This window comes from Gouania willdenowi, chromosome 4, assembly GCF_900634775.1.
Source record: "Gouania willdenowi chromosome 4, fGouWil2.1, whole genome shotgun sequence".
Classification (NCBI taxonomy): Eukaryota; Metazoa; Chordata; class Actinopteri; order Blenniiformes; family Gobiesocidae; genus Gouania; species Gouania willdenowi.
This window is the reverse complement of record NC_041047.1, coordinates 16,286,864-16,311,387: the sequence shown is the minus strand read 5'-3', so window position 1 is coordinate 16,311,387 and position 24,524 is coordinate 16,286,864. Positions and strand designations below refer to the sequence as shown.

The 24,524-nt window shown below is 41.1% G+C and overlaps 1 protein-coding gene across 2 annotated transcripts; it reads left to right on the top strand.

Annotated features, from left to right (window-relative positions):
- The first annotated feature begins 16,503 nt into the window (after window positions 1-16,503).
- Window positions 16,504-24,048, top strand: LOC114462525 (uncharacterized). Of its 2 annotated transcripts, none has more exons than XR_003673962.1 (2): window positions 16,504-23,430; window positions 23,860-24,048. XR_003673962.1 is itself a non-coding variant. In XM_028445427.1 (2 exons), the coding sequence occupies exon 2, from the start codon at window positions 17,188-17,190 to the stop codon at window positions 23,227-23,229; it is 6,042 nt and encodes a 2,013-aa protein (XP_028301228.1). In that variant the 5' UTR covers window positions 16,593-16,645; window positions 17,075-17,187; the 3' UTR covers window positions 23,230-24,048. The 2 variants fall into 2 exon arrangements, 1 of the variants encoding a protein (XP_028301228.1); XM_028445427.1 differs by having other exon boundaries at window positions 16,593-16,645; window positions 17,075-24,048.
- Window positions 24,049-24,524: the final 476 nt, after the last annotated feature.

Here is a 24,524-nt window from a genome sequence, read left to right as displayed (position 1 = left end):
TGAGTAGAACATGATGCTTTGTGCATTGTGTGACTTATGAATACAGTCGTCTAGTTACTAGTAGATGTCATTAGGGCTCAGGTGAAAATTACTTTAGTCAAAAATCCACACAAAAATGAACTTGTTTTTACTGAGCTTAAACCAGGTTTTTAAATCTATTTTATTGGTGTAAAAACACAGATAAAACACTGGTGGCTACAAAAGAAACAGACTAAAAAGCACACTTTTGTGTTAAATTATCACACTTGACACTTGATTTCCCATGTTCGATATTTACCAATACCAATATGCACATAGAGACCCCCCAGTCTCTAATTATAACTTTTGGTCACATGATATATTTTCTTGGAATTAACACATTAAACCCACTTTTAATGTGATGCCCCACTGGATGTATTTTACACAAAAACATCAATTGGGCCAAATAAGAAAACCAATTCAACTTATTTTATGGAAAATGTGCCATATTTTTGTTCTGAAAAAACTGCACATATTTTTTTCACTACTGATGGAAAGAAAACTGTCCTCTTCTTTTAAGTATTTTCCACTGCTAGAGTTGTTCATACCCTTCTTTGGGGAGTTGTTGTGGTTATTTTTTGGTAAACCTTGAACAACAAATGCAGACATCGAAATGTAAATTGACATATTCTATAGTAAATTGCTGGCCGATAATATGGCCTGTTTCTAGTAAAAACAAATTCAATAGAAAGTATAATGAACTCCTGAATGATACACAATTATTGGCAAAAAAAAAAAAAAAACAAGTTCAATTCGCAGGAAAAATATAAAATGTTTCAGTTTCTTATAGTAACAGTCACTGTAGCAGCTTCTAGACATTGGGTGTTTGGTGTGATATGGAATGGTTAAATCCAGCAGCTGAACTATCTACTGTAGCCATAATTGGAATACCTATCTCTACAGAGTTGAGTGGAAGCTGCTCTTTACACTTTAATCACCGACCACCAACCGGTTTTTGTCTTGGCAAGCCTGAATATTTTGGTGATCTAAATCTGTTCTTCTGATATAGTGGCGCATCTACTCCATGATGGTCTACCCACTCACCTGAGGAGGTCACTGAGGCTGGAGCACACTTTGTGGCTCCTGAGAGAAATTATGAGGAGATGGAGTTAGTCATTCAGAACTGCTCAGCCCAGAGCTCAGAACATGAACGCTGTAGACGAACAGATTGAAGAGACAATTTGACGTCCTTTTGTGTCCCAAGCCTGTGTTTAATGTCACCAATAACAACCTTGTAAAATATGCTCATTAAAGCAGGGGTTCTCAATGCCAGATGCCTTTAAGAAACTAAGAATATTTTTATAAATAATTTCAGCCCATTTTTGGTAATTTTTACCCTTTTTCTGCAACTGCACTAAACTTCCCATATTCTAACCTATTTATATAAGCATTTTTGCTACATTACTCCCATTTATTCAAATTGCAATGCCTTTTCTACACATTTTTTGCACTTTCTATACATGTTTGGCAGTTATAAATCCTTTCCTCCACTTTTCCCACCTAATGTTGCATATGTTGACCCAGTATTGCCATTTTTAACATGTTTTCACCATATTTCAGGCGTATTTTTGCCAATTTAACCCCATTCACGGCCAGTTTAAACTAATTGTTCCTTCTTTTTTTGGCCACTTTTAAGCCAATATTGACACTTTGAACCATTTTTACCACTTTTTCTGTCTGTTTTTGGTCACTCTAATTTGCAACTTTTAACCAATTTTTGTGGTTTTTAAAATCCCATTTCACCATCTTTTTTTGGTCACTTTTAAGGATTTACATCTTAAAGATGATTATATACTATGGCACAAATAATACTAAACTTCCTGGATAAAAATGGATATTTTTCAGATAAATAAATGTGGTTATCATAGATTCATAGAACAATGGACCATCATTTTGCCGACTTTATGGATGGGCTCCATAAAGCTCTTCCCTTTATTTCCCCTTATAGATGGCCCTGTCTCCACATGACTGTTCTTCAATGTTCATGACTGTATTCAAGCTCTTTCAGGTACAGTGGGGGTCCCTGGTCTCTTGCACCTTTATATTAGGGGTCGTGGGCTGAAAAGATTGAGAACCACTGCATTAAAGGACTAGTAAATTTGTATTGGATATATACCAAAAACAAAACTAATCGCTCCATGTACCACCTGCAATCTTCTTCTGTACCACGTGGGATACATGTACCTTTGATCAAGAATAATGACTCCAAAGCTGCAGGACCTCTCAATAACTCAAAAAGCTGATCTCCAAATTATACCGCCAGGACTATTCCCTGAAAATCCACTTAACTCTTTATGTATTTTGATATTTATTGTTTTTCCAAGTGTGTACAATTTCAAACAAAGATACATCAGTGAAAAACAAAAAGATAAGATAAATAATTGTGAACCTGGAACAAAGTTAAACTATATCTCAGGTGATACATCCCACAACTATTTGAAATAGAGCCACTTTATTGCTGTGAATTAGACAGAGAAGATAAATTGTGTAAAGTTTTTACCTCTGGGTAACTCTGGGGATTAGCTTTTTTTTTAATGACATGGTTCAGACTGAGCTGGTGTTTTTGTCTCTGTTTATAAAATCAGCAGCACACAGTTATACAGAAAGGTTACAATAACACTGAGCGAATTAAGCCGGCATCGTCCTTCTATTCAGGTTCAAGCATGAAAGAGCACTTAATGTGGATAGAAAAACAGCACAATATGTGAGTTTGTCCGGTGTGGACCAATTTCTGTTGATGATGTGTACTGCCAAAGACCAACTATGCTAATTAGTGCTGCATCCCAGCACTCGACCCAATAAAAACTGCTTGTACCAGGTTGAGTGTTCTTATGTTTTTAACAAGCATTAAAGTAAATAACAGTTCACACCAAAAGAGTCCAGATTTTAACTTTTGGGATTAAATAACAGAGTACACTGGGAGACAGTCACTTCCTATTAACAATAACACTACCTACGCTTGTGGAAAGCCTTGTTAGAGGCTTTTGTTTGTACATACAAATGCTGTAACACTGTGCTACTATATGTTTCCAGAGGTCCCACTTTATTTGCATATAATCCTCTCTCTTTGGGATTGCTGGTATGGTAGCATTCCATCAACTCCGTGTTTTTAACCTTAATCCATGTATGTCTTGTCCCAGTCGCCCATTTGCCATTAGGTTGTCCTGGTTTCCCAACACCTGATGCGGACCTTGTTTCCAGTAGAGACGTCTGGGCAGGTGTGACTCTGTAATTATTGGTATTGCTCATATTTGAGGTAAATTGGTAGCATTAGCGGTCTTGTCTAATAGACCCTACTGGATGGTTTTTGCCCTGAGCAGGATTAGAGCCCTAACCCACTGTGTGACAGTCCAACAATGGAGAGGGGAGATAACTACCAAGAGTTAAAAGAACAACTGGAGAAGATGTGGAAGGTCAAAACCTACATGGTCCCTGTGGTAGTGGGATCACCTGGAGCACTGACCTCCAAACTGGGAGAGTGTCTCCAATAGATTCCAGGAACAACATCTGAAGTGTTAGAAACAGCTAAGAGACGGTGTAGAACTTTCAAACCCCCACTTATATACACTCTACATGTAACCTTAGAAGTTAAGAATTGAACGACATGTTTGTTTGTGTACAGGCCTAATGCTTAATGCACTAATACATTAGGCAGCATAGTGTAGATCACCTACCTTAAAGATAAAAACAACTAGAGATAGGATGTCCTTGAAAAATTGTAGGCTGTGATATTGAGCTCCTTGAAAATATGTACGGTTAGCATAAAACGTCTTATTGTATAAGTAGCATATTTTTCAGAGTGATGTTTAAGAAAACTAATAATGTAAAGTATGGGTTGAACAGACTAGTCGATTAGTCGACTTTAGTGTTGTCTCGCGACTCTGTCTATGTGACGTTGACTAGTTGCAGTACCTGACTTTTGCCCAAGATGGCGGCGCAACACAGCAAACGAGGGTCCTAGTACCACTGCACGGCAAGGTAGCACAACATCAAGCGTTTATCGCTCCTTACTGGCTTGTGCTCAAACTGCAGCTGGTAGGCAGATACTACGGCTAATATATGTGCTAACGTTAGCTGTAGTGGAAACATGTCTGTGTGTTAAGCAGATCTGGAAAACATCAGCAGCGCAGGACGGAGGCTCCGTTAGAGGGGAACGACCGCTGTTGTGCCAAAATCTGTGACTCTTTGTAGCTATTAAGGAGCTATTTACTCCCCCTTAAACATGACGCTCCGGTGGGTGAAGTAAATGCAGACTGGAGAAGAATTACAAACGTGTTTAAGGGGGAGTAAATGTCCGCCGAGAAGCCGCAGGGGTTGGAACTGTTGCCACGAGCAATTTCAACAGTAGATTCCCCGAGTTTGCATTTAAACATATAAATGATACATAAATTACTGTATGTAAATCACCCACAATATCCAAGCAATAAGTGACAGATATCAGTCCCTGCAGAATCTTAACTTTTAAATTTAATTGATTTTGTGACAAGTTTGGATTTTATTTTAGGAAATTTGGAGTTATAATTTCAGGAAAATTTAGTCCTTTGAACAATATCAGATTTAAACTGACTGCAATCATATAATAAAAACATGGGGAAATTGCCATCCACCAAATATTGTAGAGTTTCATTGAATTAGTGTATTTCTAAGGGCTGAGATATCTGTAACTGAATTATTTGGTCATTTCTCTTTTTTCACTTTCTCCTGCGAGTCAAATAAATGGTCTAAAGGGTCCAGATGTGGCTTGAGTTTGACATGTGATTTAAAGCATTTGCATACTCTGTACACATCTAGAGCTCAATCCATCCTGATAAGTAAGGGATATATTTTGTCTTTATTGTATGAAAGCCACAATGACTTCAAAGCAGTGAAATACTGTACTTCTCTGACACTAATTAACACTGAATAAGAACATGCCGCATTACTTTTATGAAGATGTTCTTCGATCAAAATGCACTGAGACCTGCTGCCTTATGTAACCCTGCAGGCTGTCATCAAATGTGTTGATGCAGCCGCCTTGCAGAGATGAAAACAAGTGAAACGCTTTGAGGCTGAACGGATTCTTCACAACTCCATCTGTCCCTCCCAGCAACTCATTCTGAGCTGGAGCGTTTTCTTGCATGACCTCCAATACGAGGCGCAAGATGAACGAGGTGTGTGCGTTCTTTGTCCTCTATCTTCTGCATGCTAAGGCAGCAGTAGCACAGAAGCTGTGAGCACACCTGCAAACTGAGAGTAATGAGGCAGCAGGCCCATCCTCCCTCCGCTAATCGATCCTACTGGTCATTAAGTGTTCCAAAGAGATCCGTTGCTAGTTAGAGAAGGCTGTCTTTGCATTACAGTGAATCATCATCAGCTTCCAGCATGTGGTTTTGGCTTGAACAGAACAGACTGTGGACTGCAACTTGGAGAAAGTACAGTGGTTACGTGACAATCTGGCACATTATTAATGTAATCCTATAATCAGGCCTTTAAATAATGCTGCAAGACTGTGATGTAACGTTGGCGTCACTGTATTAGTATAGAGATTGATGTTAGCTGCACTTGCTGAAAGATTGGATTTTCTCCCGATGCCCACAAGCATTGGATCTCATCTCAAAATCTGAAAAATGTTTTCATTTTGACCAAAACATTCATCCTTTCTTCATTCCTCCTTGTCAGTCTCATGGAGTCTTCATTGAATTTTCTGTTCTCCTGCCTGAGCTCAAAACTACGGTGGCTGGGAAGTGTCAGGTGAATGCATTTACAGAAACGAACACAAATGCAAACAGGTCACAACACGAATGCAAACCGGTCACAACGGAAGTGTTTCCGACGGACCGGTATTACAGTCGGACGGGTATTATGATATGATAGCCTGATATGAAAAATATAAGAGTATCCTAATCAACTTTCACTTACTTTCATACGCGTCTCGATGTCTTCTTCTTGTTCTTCTCTGTTCTGGTGGGTTAAAAACATCCGCCAGAAACGTGTCCGTCTGTAATACCGGTCTGTCGGAAACACTTTCGTTGCGGAAACCCGGTGGCCGGGAAGTGTCAGGTGAATGCATTTAAAGACATGAAGACAAATGCAAAAAGGTCACAACACGAATGCAAAATGGCTACAACGGAAGTGTGTCCGATCATATCATAATACCCGTCCGACTGTCCGACTGTAATACCGGTCCGTCGGAAACACTTCCGTTGTGGCCGGTTTGCATTCGTGTTGTGACCTTGTTTGCATTTGTGTTCATTTCTGTAAATGCATTCACCTGACACTTCCCAGCCACCGTACAAAACACTTAAGAAGAAGACGAACTGCACCCACACAACCACCACCAGCCCCTCCAATCATGTCCCCATGTCATTATCTACCTCAATTCACTACCACACTGGCCCGACCAGTAAGCATGGCTAATGGAAATCTAATCAGCAACAAGAGAGGACAGTGGGCAAAATGCAACAGATGATGAATAGGAAGCACATGCAAATAGTTTTTGTTTAAGACCAGCAGTGCTGACAAGCCTAAAAATACCTCCTCGTGCAACTTCTTCATCTTGAGCTGCTTTTTGACGACCAGCAATGTTTCATTTGTCACACAGAATTCTCATTTTTTCATGGGATGAACTCAGAAATCCCATTAATTAATTATTTAATTCATTCTTTTTGTTCTTTCATTCATTTTTAGCGATCATCTCTTATCTGCAGAGCCTGAGTATCTCTGAATTTTTAAACAGCAGCTTCAAGTGCTCAGTAGTCATTACGAAGTGACAGTATTTGGAATAAAGCAAAACTGAAAAGACTTATTTGGCAACGGTGCTAATTTTCATGCAAAGCGTCTTCTTTGGTGGCTGCACTTAATGAGGGGGAAAAAAAAATCCTTATGAAAAACAAAGTTTCAAAGCTATTTAATGAATCAATTGCCACCCATGCAAGATGGAAATTGTGTAACTCATCTTAATGTGATCTCCCTCTAGAGACACAGCTTGTCACTTTTTTTGAATAATGGTGATGCTGAAGGAATTTTTACATGCAGTTAAAAGTTGAAATAAAGTCCATGAGGAATCACTCATATATTGTTTAATATTACAGACTTGAGACCTTGTTTAAAAGCGTAATTTGGCAGCTTTTCTGACACATGAAATGTAGCCAGTTTAGCTTCATTGAAAGCAATCAAAGTTTACTCTGAATGAATGTTAACAACACACAATGAATGAATTTCCTCCCCTTAACGAACACTTTACTGAAGAAGAGAAAATGTTCTGTTTGCTCTCGTAGTTATGGGGGCTGACTTTATTCTCCTGCGCTTGATGACAAAAATAGTTTGTAGATGCAATGCTTTTACCTGTTGATCAGAGGCACAACCAGAACACACTGCAAAGAGTCGGTACTCATGGAAAAAATGACTCTATTGAGCCATTAAAGTGGTGGAACTCCGCGGGGTGCCTTTAAAGAAGCACAGTGAAACTTGTTTACGAGCTGCATTTGTGTTCTGTGACTTCCTCCCATGAGAAGTCACTCTGTGTTTTGTGACCAAAGCAAGCAGCATTTACCACATTTCCAAAGCTTGATGCTGTATTTAAAGTACTTTAAATTCAGTTTAATGTCTTTGAGTTTTTGCCAATAAAGAGGCTCACTTTACTTGAATCCAAGATAAGAAGAGCAACAACAACCATGAGCTGTGGCTGTGGTTTCCAACCTTTTTCTCTGGAGCCCTCCCTACCTGTGACCCCCACGCAAACAATTACAATGTTTGTTGCTTACCATATGGCTTTTTCTTTTTCTTTTACAAATTTAGACCAAAAATTCTAGATGGAATAATTTATAATTTTGTTAAATTCATTGTGCTGTGATTTTTTTTTTTTTTTTTTCTAATTTAAGATACACAAATACCTTACTGCCTTCATAACCTTATATTATTAAGTCTTGACACCAGATTTGGGACCTTTGAAATGAAGGGTCAAATCTTAAAGAATGAGGACACAATTTCCTTAAACAGCGAGTTTTGCTGCACTGTATTATTCTGCAAATACCTCATAATCATCACTAGTATTTATTTAAACTTGATTTGATCTTTATTTATCACACACTTCAAAATAAAGTTGAAATACATAAACAACAAAAATAGAACCCACCAGGGTCGAGACAGTTCATATGCATATGTATGTTAAACTAAACATATCATTTATAAAATGAGTGGTTCAATAATTATCAACCAAATGCACATACACACGTATACAGTCTGTAATGATGAGGCAATCCACAATTCACTACTCAATTTCCATTTTCATGGCAACAATACAAGAAAAAAGAAAAAGAAAAAGTGTAACGATCCATCGCTTGGATGCGCGATCACTCCCGTTACACATTGTCTGTGAACCATGTTCACACCACGTAGACACAATACATTTACAAACATGCACACCTACTGTTTTGCCAAACTGCCTGTGGGCGGCCTCCCGTCCTCCTGCTAAGCAGGGGAGGGACCAGGTGGAAGCCCCTCCCACTTGTGAGTGTGCACACCTGGTTTTTTTAATGACACAATGGCAGTGCATGCTTAGCAGCTACAGGTGGAGAGAGTTCTGTATTTACAGCTGGTAAGCACTTCGGAATAACCACGGGCTGCTTAAAAACTTTTGTTGCTTGGACAGTTCACTCAAAAGTTCAAGACTTAAACATTCTTTGGCTTTGGAACTTAAGATGAATGCATTTCTTGTTCATTTATTTGTAAAGTGTGGTAAATTGTTTATTATTTAACAGGCAAATGTTTGAGTTTGATACTTGTTTAATTTAAAGATTTATTAAGCTGATTTTGGGTGCCATGTTAAGTGTGTAGTTAAAACCACACTTGGTTAATGGGAAATACAAATTAGCTAAGATAAAATGGTTAAAGGAAGTTGGTTAAATAAGTATCTACATTCATTAAAAATGCTGCTAAAACTGTTTGAAAATACCTGAGTTAAGATATAAAGTTAACTTACTTTTAACAATTTGATTTGTTAAAAATGTGGTTAGAAAGAATGATGATTATAACTATTTGATTTGTTTCTTTGTTAAAACTGGGCCAATAAATACTAGACTTACTGTACAAGTTATATACATTGAAAGTTTGGTTGTTAAAATACAAGTTAGAATACCAATAATTTCATATAATTGATTAAAAGTGGAAAACCTTGTTTAGAAAACATGGTATGAATTTAAAACTCTAACAACTAAATGAAATACTTGGAAAGGGTCACAAAGTTGCTAAATTTGATTTCAATGAAGGAATGGTTGTTTAGTTGTTGTTGTACTGTTTCTCCTTTGGAGGTTTTTCACCTGAGCTGACATACCTGCCTAAAAACAATACTTTGAATAAAAAAGAGAGAAGTAATTGAAGGTCTGGTCCTTGGAGTGAAGTCCAGGAAAACAAACATCCAGGAAAGACGTGACACCTACAACTAGTATATACCCACACAATCAACAATCAACACAGATGTCCTGTCCACACTGCAACTGTTTCACATGACCCTAATGTCTTCAACCTTTAATCATCCATATTGTTAAAATATAATCCGTTTTTATCACTTATAAAACTCAATTAACACTTGTTTGTAGTGTGATTTTAATGTTTTCCTGTTGTTGCTGATTTTTTTTTTTTTTGGTCTGGTTGATTACTTCTTTGTAGTAACATTGTGTCGCAAAGAATTGAGACACCATTGGGGAACCTGTTTATTTCCCTTTAAAACAGCATGAAACATGTGTTTGTGGATTAGCAGGAATAAGTACGTGGGTTGTAAATGCTTGGGGCATCCACCAATTAAAAACAAAGCAACAAGCCGTGGTATGAATCAGGTGTATAATTCCTGTGTTCTTGATCCAGAGAGACAATTGATGACACAGCTGCTGATTTAAATACTGACACAGACGGATACATAATGCAGGATATACAGAGAACACAAAAATTTATTATTCTTAAAAAACACCAGATTTAAAATTGAAAACTGTCCAAATGATGTATAAAGCAAGCAAAGGTGCACTTCCAAATGCATTGCAGAAAGGATTTTCAGAGAGAGAAGGGGAAATGACATAATATATGCCCAAACAACACTGAAAAGGATGAATATAACAATAGCAGGGGTAAAATTATGGAACTGCCTAAAGGATGAAATAAAACAAAGCAACAACATAAACCAGTTTAAAAAGCTTTTTAAATCGTGAATAAGTAGAAGAAAGAAAAGCAACAATTTTACCTAGGACAGCAATGATATACAGCATTATTTGCATATAATGGTATAAAATGTTATAGAACTTACTCAATAAACATAATAAGATGTATATATTGTGATAGAGTATATTTTGAATTGATTTTTTTTTTTTGAAGACTACAGAAATAAAATTCTAATTAAAATAAGAAATGTTATTGCATCTTTAAATATGTAGCGCATGCAAACTCTATGATCTAAAGTCCACAATTGTGTTTTATATTGTTGTTGTTAAATGTGTTCATTATAAAGTGTGATGTCAGGTGCTCTTAGACCAATAGAGATCCATTGATAATAAAGTATTCACTGTATCTGGCCTGATGACAAAATTATGCAAAATGCAGCTAAGATCCAAAAAACAAGCTGCCAACATTGAGATCAGATGAAAAGCTGAGGATCCAGAGTCAGTCAGTGACCAAAGTATTTTCCTCTGAGCAAAGAGAGGGAAGCAAAACCCAGCCAAAAGAAGGGTTAACGTACCTAATCCGTACTCCATCTGCCAACAGGTTTCATCCAAGAGCTGTTTTGACGTTGGACAACACTGCTCACCATCATTTTGCCAAAAAGAAAGAATTAAAATCTTTACCCAGTAAACAGTCAGAGTGACAGAGGTGAGAAACACTGCATCTTAGCCAGAAAACTGCTGTTAGCATTCCTGATTTGTCTAAACAAACTAGAACCTTCATGTTCTCTCCAGGAACACTTAATCGTCTGATGTGAAGGTGTTTCAGGCTTTTGTTTGAGTCACAGAATGGTTGTGAATACCAGTAAGTACCAGTGCACGTCTATCTTTGTGAGTTTGCTATTCACAACAGTGGCATTAAACCTAAAGTGTGTTCCCTAACCCTCTGTTTCAGCACTCAACAGAAGGACAATGAACAAAGGATGGATGATATTGAAGAGTGAGGAAAGAATGGTAAGTTTTGTCTTTATTAATAAATGACTGCACACATTTCAGAGCAATGCGTTGTTGATTCATTCTTGTCCAACTCTTGATATTTGAGTCCATTTGGTGTTTTTTTTGTTGTAAAAATAAGAGTGACTGCCTTCTATGGGTTGAAACCAGTGTTTAAAAGTTTCCGTCATAGTTTTTCAAGTGATAATAGCAAGACTATGACGAATTTAAAAAAATCACGTTGAACAAAACTATATCAAAATATATTTAGATTTTCGTCAACGAATAAAAACTAAACTATGTCATCACTCATGTGAACATGTATTCTTACACATTGATCACATCATGTCTGTGTCTGTGTATTTAAGCATTAATACTCTCCCATATAAGGTTGATGAATGGTGTTTTAATCTTTTTTTTTTTTAAAGTGCATAAACTCTTCTGCTTTGTATTTTATTCGACTATATCTGTAACAGATTTAGTTAACTAAAATATGAATGGAATTTCTAAAACTAGACTACAACTGAAATAGTCCTGATGACAACATTTTGACTAAAATTGTCAAAATTAACACTGGTTGAAACCAGGCTTTTACGATAAACTTTTGCTATAGGCCGACGACGGTGGTTTGTGACATTTTGGTGGCTTCTTATGTCACAAACCACCACTGTTGCCCCCCTCACTATCATAAAGATCACCTACGGATCCTGCAATATGTAGCAATTTGTTGGACTGAGAGAATTGCCATTAGCGTGGTATTGTGAATATTGAGTAGGTACTTAAAATAGCATAGTTTGTTCTTAGTAAAGACTGGGGGCGTGTCTTAACTGATCCACGAGCCCCGCCCATAATTAAAGCATTTTTGTACGCCTGGACACACGTTAGCCAACACCTCAGGGTTTAGTTACTCTTTAAACACGGGAACTAATACTCATTGTCAATGATTCACTTATAGATTTTAAGCAATTGAAATGAACAAGAATGAAGTGACAACAGAGTATTTTATCAAAGGGACGCCCCTGCCATGCACAATTCATCATAGGCACCGTTGGAGGTGTGACAAGCCATGGGCTAGCAGGACAACCACCTTCTATGTAGAATAATGCACGTTGTTTCTCAGATTAGAAACCCAGTTCCTACAAAAATGAAAAGCTATGAAACAAACCTGCATAGTGTGTTTGTTGGTATTGTACAGCTACACAGAGCTGCTGCACCCCACAGAGGAACTGCTAATCAAGTCTTGTTTTGAATTAGTCTTGTTTTGAAGTCCAACCGTTCAGTGAACGGTTGGACTTCTTTGCATCCCTTCAGAACTGTTCACGCTGTCAACAATCTCAATGAAGTGGCTGCTCATTAAAGAGTGGTAAGTTTATTCTTTCCACAGCACATTTACAGTTTACATATATTATTTTTCCCAAACTGCTAAAGAGCAATAGGAGCAACATGTGGTCTCAACACATATAAATACTAATGTATTTATCTCTGTTGATTGGCACTCCTTACCGTGAGTATAGGCTTTCATTCAGTGACAGCCTCTGGCTATACGCTGCAGCAGATTTCACTGACATTGATGCATCCTCTCAGCATCCACATTTCAGAATCCAGGGTAGTTTGGTTGAAGCTATGCAATATATTGGTCTGGGAACAAATGCGAGTGTGAGGCAGCTTGCAGTGAGACATCCTGCTGTGATGACACAGCTTTCACTGCCATGTTTTTCTCCTTCAACAATGTTCCAACAACAAGCTCAGGACTCTGGTTTAGTTACCTGAATACACACAAAGTAGTGTTTAAACCAAAGTGTTTCACATCCTCTGAGGCCTTTCTTTGGATTTAACTCTGCCTGTTGCCCTGTAGATTGAAATTTCAGATCTAAATCAACAAGGACTGAGTGCTACTATCACACAAACAAGGGCATTAATTGTGTTTTTTTTTTTTTTTTTGGATGATTGAGAGGGTTCCACTGAGAAAGTTCGTCCTTTGCACTTTACTAGCATCCTGTTGATTAGAAAATCATCCATTCAAATGTCTTTCTGTCCCTATGTTAAATAGGCATCTCTTCTACTCAAAAGAATGGCTTTTAATTGGAGGGGAAATAATGGCCAAGGCCACAAAAAAGCAAAACAAACACAACAAAATCCGAGAACAACAACAGACAAAGAAATGAAACATGAGGTCCTTTAAACGTCTGGGTTGAGTTTGTTTACACAGGGCTGCAGATTAAGTACATTTTCCAAAACAAGAGAAAAGTAGCTCTGTGTTAGCTTTGCAATGCCATTTAGCATATTCTTCCATTCAGAGCAGTAGTCATTTCTTATTGCTTCTTCTTGTTTTATTAATGTCAAAAAATATAAAGTCATCCTTTTTTGTTTCTATAAAAACGTGTCTTCTGGTGGTGCTGCCTCCCAGATTGGTGATCTTACTGCTTGCTGCCAACTTGTTAGTCTCTGTGACGACCTGTAATAGTCCTTAGTTGTGTCTGGATTGTTAACACAGGTTCCAGCTTCAGCCCACTGGGATAAACCGTTGAAAAGGACAAGATGCAGAACACAGACATTATTTTCACCTCTGTAGGACCACATGTTTTGCGTGTCTCCCGGCTCTTCTCAGAAATAGTTTTTCGCTCTCAGCTTTGCCTTACAATGAGCTGGTGTGTTTGTGCAGAAGAGCCATCAAAAACATGCAGGACTGTGGCCCCTTTGGGACTGAGATACAATAGCCCTGTGTATTGATTGGAGGTGGCTTTGCAACAACAGGTTGAAGCACTTTTGGCTGAAAGGAAAATACTGAAACATGTTTGCAGGTCCATCAAATTTTCTTTCACATCACCTGACTTCAACTGGAATGTTGCTCTGCTTTCCAAGTGAAGTTTACAAAGAAATTGCAGAATAATTATTGGTTTAGGAAGAAATTGCCACTAGAGAAAAACCAATAAAATGTAATAATGTTATAGACAATGAAGGAGGGTTCAGCTTAAAGAAGAAACTATTCCCCAGTTATCCAAACCTCCAAATTACAGAAGAAGAAGACTTTGATTTTGTTTAATTTAGCTTAAAGTGATGAAGACATTATCAATGAGAGATTATTTGGCATTTGGCAGAGGTTTGCATTCTTGTATGTATGTATAAGTCTTGAATAACTCCCTTTTTGAGTGTCAATATATCTCGGACTTGTTGTGCCCCTACACTTCGGGGTGCAGTCTTTGGTCCTCAGGTCAGGGTCTCCTAAAGATCCCAAAAACTAAATAGAAAAAACTAGAGGAAACCTGGCGTTCCAGGCTGTAGACCCCAGACTGTGCACCAGTCTCTCCGGAAGCTCAACTGTGTCAATACTTTTAAGAAACTGTTGAAGACTTTGCTTTTCAGAAAAGCTTTTAGTTAACTGGATTTTACATTTTTTATTATTCTTTTATGATGCAGCTCCTATGATGCATATGCACCCATGTTTTATTATTCTATTATGATGTTGCACTTGTATTAATTTCTCCTCAGCTCTGTACAGCACTTTGTGATTTTATCTGTGAAAAGCGCTCTATAAATAAATTACTTACTTACACAACAGATATTGAACAGAACATTTTACATTTTCTTTTTTTTTTTTTTTTTAATGTTTAGGCTTGCTTGTTTTTTTTTGTTTGTTAGCATTCGAACAGCTCAAAAATCTCCTCTCTCTCCAATCCACAGGAGCACTACACTTTTAAAAAGCTCTGAAAAACAGATGCATTACACAGCATTAACTTTCTCTTTGTGAGCTGCAGGAAGCTGGAGTGGAAATGAAATAAGCTGGATTTGTAAAAACTGCTGTGATTAAATGAAACAAAGCAGTGCAAAGCAGTTGTGACTGAGAAAACGCTGCTGCTTCTTCAGTCTTATCGCTCCGTGTCCGCGCTGAAACCTGACACCACACTGTCCGGCAACATCTTGGCTAATTTGCATACTAACAATGATTGGATGTTTACTGAGGTCTGTCTGTGTGCGCTCACAGCGGAGGTACAGAGAGAGATCAGAGGAAGCTGATACGATATCGTCTTCATGTCCCCTTTTCTGCTGATTTTTTTGCAACTTCTAAAACTTTGATTTGAGGGGGCAAAACATTAATTTGAGGGGGTGCTGCCCCCTCTTGCCCCTGCGAAGAGGGGGCAGCCTCGAGTAGAAAACTGCCCTGAATAGTTTGTCTTCAATTTAAAAAATCTGTGTTTGTGAGCGTGTAGAGAAACCACTCACAAGGCTGACTGAGCATTATCCTTTAACACAACACAGCAACACCATATTTCTAGATAAAACGCCATCATTGACATTTTTTTATGACTTGTTTTAAAAACCCACCAGGACACGCAGGCACGTTGATTTTAAAAAAGAGGGTTTGCTCAACCCATTTTATGACTGCTCTCTGTTTGTGTTTGGATCATGAGGAACATGAGGGACTCTTTCAACTTTTAGGGAGGCTGGCCTCACAAATGTGTATTTACCCAATTTTAGTGCAGCAGTGGACGGACCGCCACTCAACAAATCCATCAGCTTCTTCTAAAATGAAAAGCACAAATGGATCTATTTACTGTAAAAGCTGTCCTGGAAACCTTCCAAACATACATTCAGTGATCCTAAAAAAAAAAAAACCTTGACATTTGTGAGATGTTGAATCTGATTTATAAATAGAAACTTTTCCACAGTTTAACTTTAAGGATTCCTATTGGAATGTTTGGCACTGACCATAAAATAGTTAACAATAACATGTCATCCAACGTTTACCAGTAATTCAACAGAGTAATGTATTGCATGTAATTAAGCTTCTTCATTTTTTTATGTCACTGTAAATGTGTATCTTAAAACGAGTCGACAAGATGCTGAAAAATTCAAATCCAATCGTATGTTGCGTTTCTGGGACTGAGAATATCTTACTGTAATTTGCCTTCACTGAGACACTCTGGCTTGAACATGATCTCTGCTGGTTTCCTCTTTGTTTGAGATAAACACTATCCTCTGAATGCTAACAGCTATTCGTGGGCAGCATTTGATCCTGCCCAAACAAGGGAATCTGAAAGGTTCTCTGCTACCCCTTGCAGAGGTGTAGGAGTCTCACGTGGGAATAGAGTGTCCTCCCTCTCTGTCATTTCCATCCCTCAACTCCATCTGCTCTCCCCCAGGAAGAACTTCAGCTGAAAAACAAGACGATTAGAGAAACTACCTGCAATACAGTGCAGTCTATACCTTTAGACATAGTACCTATGTAGCCGTAGATCGATGGCAAATAGAACTCACACTATCACAATACCCTGACATCATAGGTGGAGTTTTCCGGGGAGAGGGGATTACAGTTTTCTCTAATTAATTTGGAAAAATACAATTCTTGACATAATGTACATTGTAGAAAACCCCCTGAGGTCGGTGTCGTTTGGACTGTTCCATGTTCCCCCGTTGCAATGGTACATTCCACTCCACCTGTTTAAGCCCGGACTAGTTTCTATTTGTTACGTTGTTGTTACATGTGCTGCATCTGTGTGCGTCAATAACAAGTAAGTCCCCCTGTGTTACAGTATTGTTGCCTTTTAGTTATACTTGCCATGTAGCCTAGTGTTTTGCAACATATGTGTATATGTTTCTATGCATAGTTTGCATGTTAAGTGTAGTCTTTCACTCAGCTTAGAGGCAGCCAGACATGTGGCTAGTCAGTTAAGGGTTCCCTGAACATAACATACATCAAAGTGACTATTATTCACTGTATTATAACTGTGGGTTTTTTCCATTGTGTTTAATGTTATATTGCACTCCTTTGCATCGACTGCAGCCTCAATAGTTGAGTGCAGTACATTGATGCATCCAAAAGGTGGTGCCATTGGCCCTCAGACCGCTGGCCTGTTCAGGGTGCATTTGTTTGCCTGTTGGTTTGTTACCTGCATTCAACCATATCCTAATTATGTTTACCTCCTTTCTACTGTTTCCAGAAAACCACACACACACAAACATACAAAACCATAATACTATTCAACCCCCATGTAACCACTGCAAGAGTTCATTAAAGAAGTTTGGAATTACATCAAAGGCTTCCTCATCGTTGATGTTCCAGTTCCTTCTGACAGAGGATAGGAAAACAACTGCCAGCCACCCAGACATTAAAAACACGCGCACATGTTCTAACAAGTGGTCCTTCGAGCCGGATAGGTTGGCAGTTTTCCAAATGGCGGCATTAAGGGAATATGACGAAGAAGAGCAAGTTGTTCGTCCCAGGAGGCATCACCGGCCCCCAGGACATCTGGATGACTACGTTCTGTCATATCATTCCCATGAGCCTGATCCAGTAATTTCATATCCAGATATGAACACTTTGAGCAGTAACACTGTATCTGTACAGCGAACATCAACTCCAATGCAAGGTGCAGAAGCTGAGAGCTTACCAGATATGGACAGATTGATGAGGATGGAGCGGTGCGTTTCACAAGTTCAAGATCAGATGAGGGAACTGCAGAATACCCTCCATGCATCTCTTCATCTCGGCAGATCAACACTACATGCTCAACTACCCCAGCAGGCACGTAGCCTCAGTATGCCCCTAATCACAGACCCTGATATGGGCAGCCTGAAGAACATTGCCCCTTTCGCTTCATTACCACATAGTCCTGAGCAGACGACGGTACAGAGAGTTTCATCCCCTGCAGTTCTGCCTGTCACTATGCCATCCGCTCCTCATTCCACTACACCTGCCTTTGGTGGTGTGGGGAGCACAACACAGCCTGTTTATGTCCTCTCTTCAGCCCAAAACGCAGCTCGACCAGCACCAGTGGTATCAAGGCCTGCAGCGTCAGACCATCCACATCCGCCCTGGCAGCAGCATCAGCAACAGAGAGGATCAAACTGGCCCATACCTTATCCAGCCCGGTCTACACAGCCCTACATGGGACAACCCAGTTTCCCAGAAATAATGCAGCCTCAGCCATCTGCATTTCCTTCTTATCCTGTGCCACCTGTAGGCTCATTACCCTGGACTTCAGGCCCTATTGTGAGTAATCCCCACTCTGCACAGGTTATATCTCCCGATGTAAGCGCACAGTATATATATAGGGATCCAGCATTTCCCCCTCAGCCTCCTGCCAGTGCACAGCCTGGTGCTCTGCAGGACATGTCACATTACACCTCCCCCATGTTAGCAGCTCAGAGGCCTAACTTGATGGAGATGGCTATATCCTCTTCTTATGGTATTCCTAAGCCTAGGTTAGTCAGTTTTACCACAGGGAAGGAGAGCGATTTTCTCTTATTGAAGAAAGGATTAGACGGTGTTATGGGCCCACATCCACACCTTTCTGAGGATTATAAATTCCAGGTACTGCTAGATCACCTCAAGTTCCCAGCTGCTTTCCAGATAGCTAAGAGATATGTCCATGACCCTATGCCGTACACTAAATCAATGCAGGCTCTGCAGCAGCGCTATGGACAGCCACGACAGTTAGTCCAAAGTGAAATAAATAGCATTCTTAGAGCCCCCACAGTGAGAGCAGGAGATGCCCAGGGATTTGAGGACTTCGCCTTAGCAGTTAGCAGTCTTGTCGGACTATTGGACTCCTTAAAAGGAGCTGCCAAGAGTGAACTAGAATGTGGCTCACACGTAGATAGGCTGCTGAGTAAACTCCCCCCTTCTTATCAGGATAGTTTTGCTGAATTTTGTTTAACCAGGGGTATCTTGCAGAGTGACTCTGTCAACACATACACACTCCCTGATTTTGCCAGATGGTTAGAGAGAAAATCCCAAGCCATTCAGATCTCTAGGCGAGCCACAGAGAACTACACAGCTGAGAAACCTCGCTCAGACCGCAGAGAGAAACAACCCAAGCAGCTTAAGTCTTCCTCATCCATTTACTATGGCACTGAGAAAGCCCCCACGCATACTGCTGTTAACACAGAGAATAAAGATGGAATTAAAGGCAAGAAAAGGGAGAAATTTAAGCCATATTGTCCATTTTGCAGTAGTACAGAACACTATTTGAACTCCTGCCCAGATTTTGTTAAGTTGAGTACTGCACAGGTTGTCAGCTGGATAAATGAAAATAAAAGATGCTGGAAATGTGGTAGGGGACACCAGCCAGACAGCTGCACCCTTAAAAAGCCATGTGCAACCTGTGGAGAGCAGCATCTGCAGATCCTCCATGAGGCCTCCTCCAGCACTAACCGGAGTGTCCTGACACTGAGCACAGCATCCAGAATGGTGTATTTGGATCAAGCCGCTCACTCCGGCAGAGTAATGCTTAAAGTAGTCCCTGTTACACTCCATAGTAAGGGCAGGTCACTACTCACACATGCCATTTTGGACGATGGCTCTGAAAGGACTATTATATTATCAGCAGCTGTTCATTACCTCCAGTTAGAGAAAACTGTAGAATCTATTAAGTTGAGGACTATCAGGCAGGAAGTGTCAGAACTAAGGGGAGCAAACGTCACTTTTAACATTAGTCCACCACAACGTCCTCAAACTGAACATCACATCAGCAGTGCTTTTACTGCAGCTGAGCTCAATCTGGCCAAACAATCCTGTCCCATGGACACTTTGCGCCAGAAGTATCCACACTTGAGTGATGTCCCATTTGAAGCCTTTAAGGATGTACAGCCAATGCTCCTTATCGGCTCAGATAATGCGCACCTCATTACACCTTTGTCACAGGTTAAAGCTGGTCCACTAGGCACACCTGTAGCTGTTGAGACTAAACTGGGCTGGGCTATCCAGGGTCCTGCCACTTTCCTGCATGAACCCACTGAAGCCTCTTGTCTGCACACATCCTTGCTACCATCCCCCACTCAAGTCCTAAGGCATAATGTAGAGAAGTTATGGCAGCTAGACGTACTTCCCTTTCGATCGGAGAAAGAGGCCACTCGTTCCAAACAAGATAGAGAGGCACTAGAGTTGCTGCAGAACCAAACTGAGCGAGTCGAAGTAGATGGAGTATTTCGTTATGCTACTCCTCTGCTCCGCCACAGAAATGCTCCTAAACTACATGCTGGCACCGAATCAGTCATGGCGCTGCTGCGTGCCACAGAAAAGCGCCTGATTAAAGATCCTGATTTAGCAGCTGTTTACAATGCAGAAATACACAGGCTAGAACAAGCAGGATATGCTAGAAAACTAACTCCCGATGAGGCTCGCAGCACTGATGAATCCTGGTTTATCCCTCATCATATAGTGTATCATAATAACAAGGCCAGGGTAGTTTTCAACTGCTCATTCCACTATAAGACAGACTGTCTTAATGACCAGCTCTTATCAGGCCCAATACTAGGTCCCCCCTTGATAGGTGTGTTGTTGAGATTTAGGGAGTACCCTGTTGCAGTCAGTGGGGATATTCGTGGGATGTTTCACCAGGTGCGGCTCCTCACCAAAGACATGCCACTTTTGAGATTCATCTGGAGGGACATGGAGAGAGAGCGCACCCCGGACATCTACGAGTGGAGTGTGCTGCCGTTTGGGACCACATGCAGTCCCTGCTGTGCCATTTATGCTCTTCAGCGCCACGTGCAGGAACACAAAGTTGGCAATGAGCAAGTACTTGACTGTGTTATGCGCTCATTCTACGTTGATAATTGCCTCAAGTCGCTGCCGTCTCCATCACAGGCGCGACCCCTGATCGACAATACCAGAGAGCTGTTAGCGACAGGTGGTTTTGAGGTCAGGCAGTGGGCTAGTAACCTTCCTGAGGCCGTAGCACATCTCCCCTCAGATGCAAGGTCCCCCACCTGTGAGCTGTGGTTGACCACTCAGAAATCAGACCCACAAGAACCAACCCTCGGGCTCGCCTGGCACTGCTCATCTGACCACCTCAGCTACAGATGTCGCTCACCACCTGATCAAGAGCCGACAATGAGGAACATCTACAGCATTCTCGCCTCACAATACGATCCGCTGGGCTTCATCGTTCCCTTCACAACAAGGGCCAAGCTCATCGTGCAACTGCTGTGGCAGAAGGAAAGACACTGGGATGAGCCAATCGATGGCGAGCTGCTCCAGTTGTGGCAAGAGTGGGTGAGCGAGTTAAAGTTTCTCCCAGACATTTGCATGCCCAGATGTTACACGACTCCAGAGACGCGAGACGGAACTGTGCAGCTGCATGTATTCTGTGATGCATCAGAGCGCGCTTATGGAGCAGTGGCCTATTTGAGATTTGAGTCAGCAGAACATGAGGTACACACCGCCTTCGCCATGGCCAGGTCCCGAGTGGCACCAAAAAGACAACTGTCAATCCCCCGCTTAGAGCTATGTGCAGCGCTGGCAGGAGCACAGTTATCTAAACTCCTCATCAATGAGCTGACTCTCCCAATCAGTGACACTGTTTTGTGGACAGACGCTACTACTGTTCTGAACTGGATCCAGTCCGAGTCCTGTCAATATAAAGTGTTTGTTGGTACTCGCATTGCTGAGTTACAGGAGCTCACAGAGGGTGCCAGCTGGAGACATGTTCCCTCTGCTCTGAACCCAGCAAACGACATTACTCGGGGCAAAGTGCTGCTGGAACTGTCTGCACCAGGCCAATGGAGGGACGGACCATCCTTCCTGAGGCAAAACCCTGAACACTGGCCATCCCGGCCTTCTGTGAGTAATGACTCTGAAGAAGATAGTGAATTTAAGAAATCAGCTCTCTGTGCCTATGTTTCTGTTTGCCTCACACAGTCCGATCTTGCAGTTCATGATTCCTGGGCTGATTTAGTACAGGCGACCTACCTGTCCTCTCACGGGGCGGCTGCCCCGCCTATGTCTGCAGAACAGCGTATAGAGGCAGAAATCCAGCTGCTCAGGTTGGCACAGCTGGATAGTTTCCCTGCAGAGGTAAAAGCACTTTCAGCTGGGAAGGATGTACATTCCGACAGCAAACTTAACAATCTGTCTCCTGAGTATGACACACAGTTAGGTTTGATCCGTGTAGGTGGGCGCCTCCGCCGAGCAGAGAATATCGACGTTGACACTCTGCACCCTATTGTGCTGTCACCAGAGCACACCATTACTCAGCTCATTATTAAAGACTATGACTCTCGCCTCATGCATCCAGGCCCCGAACGTGTTTTTGCCGAATTAAGGCGCACATACTGGGTCTTGAGAGGTAGACAAGCTATCAGGAAACATCAACATCACTGCCTTGAGTGTAAAACGTGGCGAGCTAATCCTGTCACACCCAAAATGTCAGACCTCCCTGCCAGTCGGCTACGCCTGCAGCAGCCTCCATTCTGGTCCACCGGAATAGACTGCTTCGGCCCGTTTACTATTAAGATAGGCAGGCGACAGGAGAAACGCTGGGGCATTATATTTAAATGTCTCACTACTCGCTGCGTTCACCTTGAGCTGCTTAGTGGTATGGACACTGACTCTTTCCTCATGGCCCTACGCCGTTTCATTGCACGGAGAGGAAAGCCTTTCGAAATAATAAGCGACCAGGGTACGAACTTCAGAGGAGGCAACAGAGAGCTCCAGGAGGCATTCAAAGCCATGGAGCCCCAACTGCAGGAGAAGCTCAGCGAACAAAGCATCACTTTTCACTTTAACCCCCCACACGCTCCACATTTTGGGGGAGCGTGGGAGCGGGAAATTCGCTCAGTTAAATCTGCACTCCAGGTCGTTCTCCAAGGACAGAGTGTCTCTGAGGACTTGCTGCACACTGTCCTCATCGAAGTGGAGGGAATACTTAATTCTAAGCCGCTTGGTTACGTATCCTCTGACATTGCAGACATTGACCCAATCACTCCAAACATGCTGCTCATGGGGCGGCGGGACGCCTCCCTGCCTCAAGCTGTGTATGGCATAAGAGAACAGCTTGGCAGGCGTAAGTGGCGCCACAGCCAGGTGATCGCTGACCACTTCTGGACTCAATTTACTCAGCGTTACCTACCTGCACTTCAGCACCGCCAGAAGTGGCAAAGGACTGTTTCACCTCTGACAATCGGACAAGTCGTCATGGTGGTGGATGCACAACTCCCACGGGCACTCTGGCCGGTGGGTAAGGTCTCACAGGTTTTTCCCAGTTCGGATGGACAGGTCAGAGCGGCTGAAGTGACTATTGGGGAACACACGTACCGACGCCCGGTAGCTAAACTTGTTGTCTTACCTGTTATGCCGACAGATAGCGCTTAACCACATGGGTTTTTTGTTATTACTAATCTGCCATGCACATTAGGAGGCGGCTGTAGAAAACCCCCTGAGGTCGGTGTCGTTTGGACTGTTCCATGTTCCCCCGTTGCAATGGTACATTCCACTCCACCTGTTTAAGCCCGGACTAGTTTCTATTTGTTACGTTGTTGTTACATGTGCTGCATCTGTGTGCGTCAATAACAAGTAAGTCCCCCTGTGTTACAGTATTGTTGCCTTTTAGTTATACTTGCCATGTAGCCTAGTGTTTTGCAACATATGTGTATATGTTTCTATGCATAGTTTGCATGTTAAGTGTAGTCTTTCACTCAGCTTAGAGGCAGCCAGACATGTGGCTAGTCAGTTAAGGGTTCCCTGAACATAACATACATCAAAGTGACTATTATTCACTGTATTATAACTGTGGGTTTTTTCCATTGTGTTTAATGTTATATTGCACTCCTTTGCATCGACTGCAGCCTCAATAGTTGAGTGCAGTACATTGATGCATCCAAAAGGTGGTGCCATTGGCCCTCAGACCGCTGGCCTGTTCAGGGTGCATTTGTTTGCCTGTTGGTTTGTTACCTGCATTCAACCATATCCTAATTATGTTTACCTCCTTTCTACTGTTTCCAGAAAACCACACACACACAAACATACAAAACCATAATACTATTCAACCCCCATGTAACCACTGCAAGAGTTCATTAAAGAAGTTTGGAATTACATCAAAGGCTTCCTCATCGTTGATGTTCCAGTTCCTTCTGACAGAGGATAGGAAAACAACTGCCAGCCACCCAGACATTAAAAACACGCGCACATGTTCTAACATACATTATATACAAATATTTTAAGTGCCATAAAACACAGTGACTGCACAAAAATATATGAATTAATTTGTTGTTCTTTCAAAAATACAGTGAAATGGTCCCAAACTGTTGAGAGTTTAAGTTGGTTCTTCTTCTGTTTCGCAATTATTCTTCACAATGTAAATGGTGAAACGACACTGCTCCTAGCAGTTCATATATTGTACTGCAGCAAAAATGAAGCAGAAAGCGACAGACGACCTGATTCTATCATGAATTTACAACATTATTCTGAAAATGAGGATTTTTAATGACATGGTCAACCTCACAGAGCTAAAACAGTAAGAAGAAATCAGGGCGGGGCTGCTTTCTTCTTGTTAATAAGATGTTGCATATACATATTGTTTTTTTTACAGCAGCTTTGTTATGGTTAAAATGTAAGATTCTCAGCCTTCAAACAGTATATGGTACTTGTGATATGCTGTTGTATTTGAG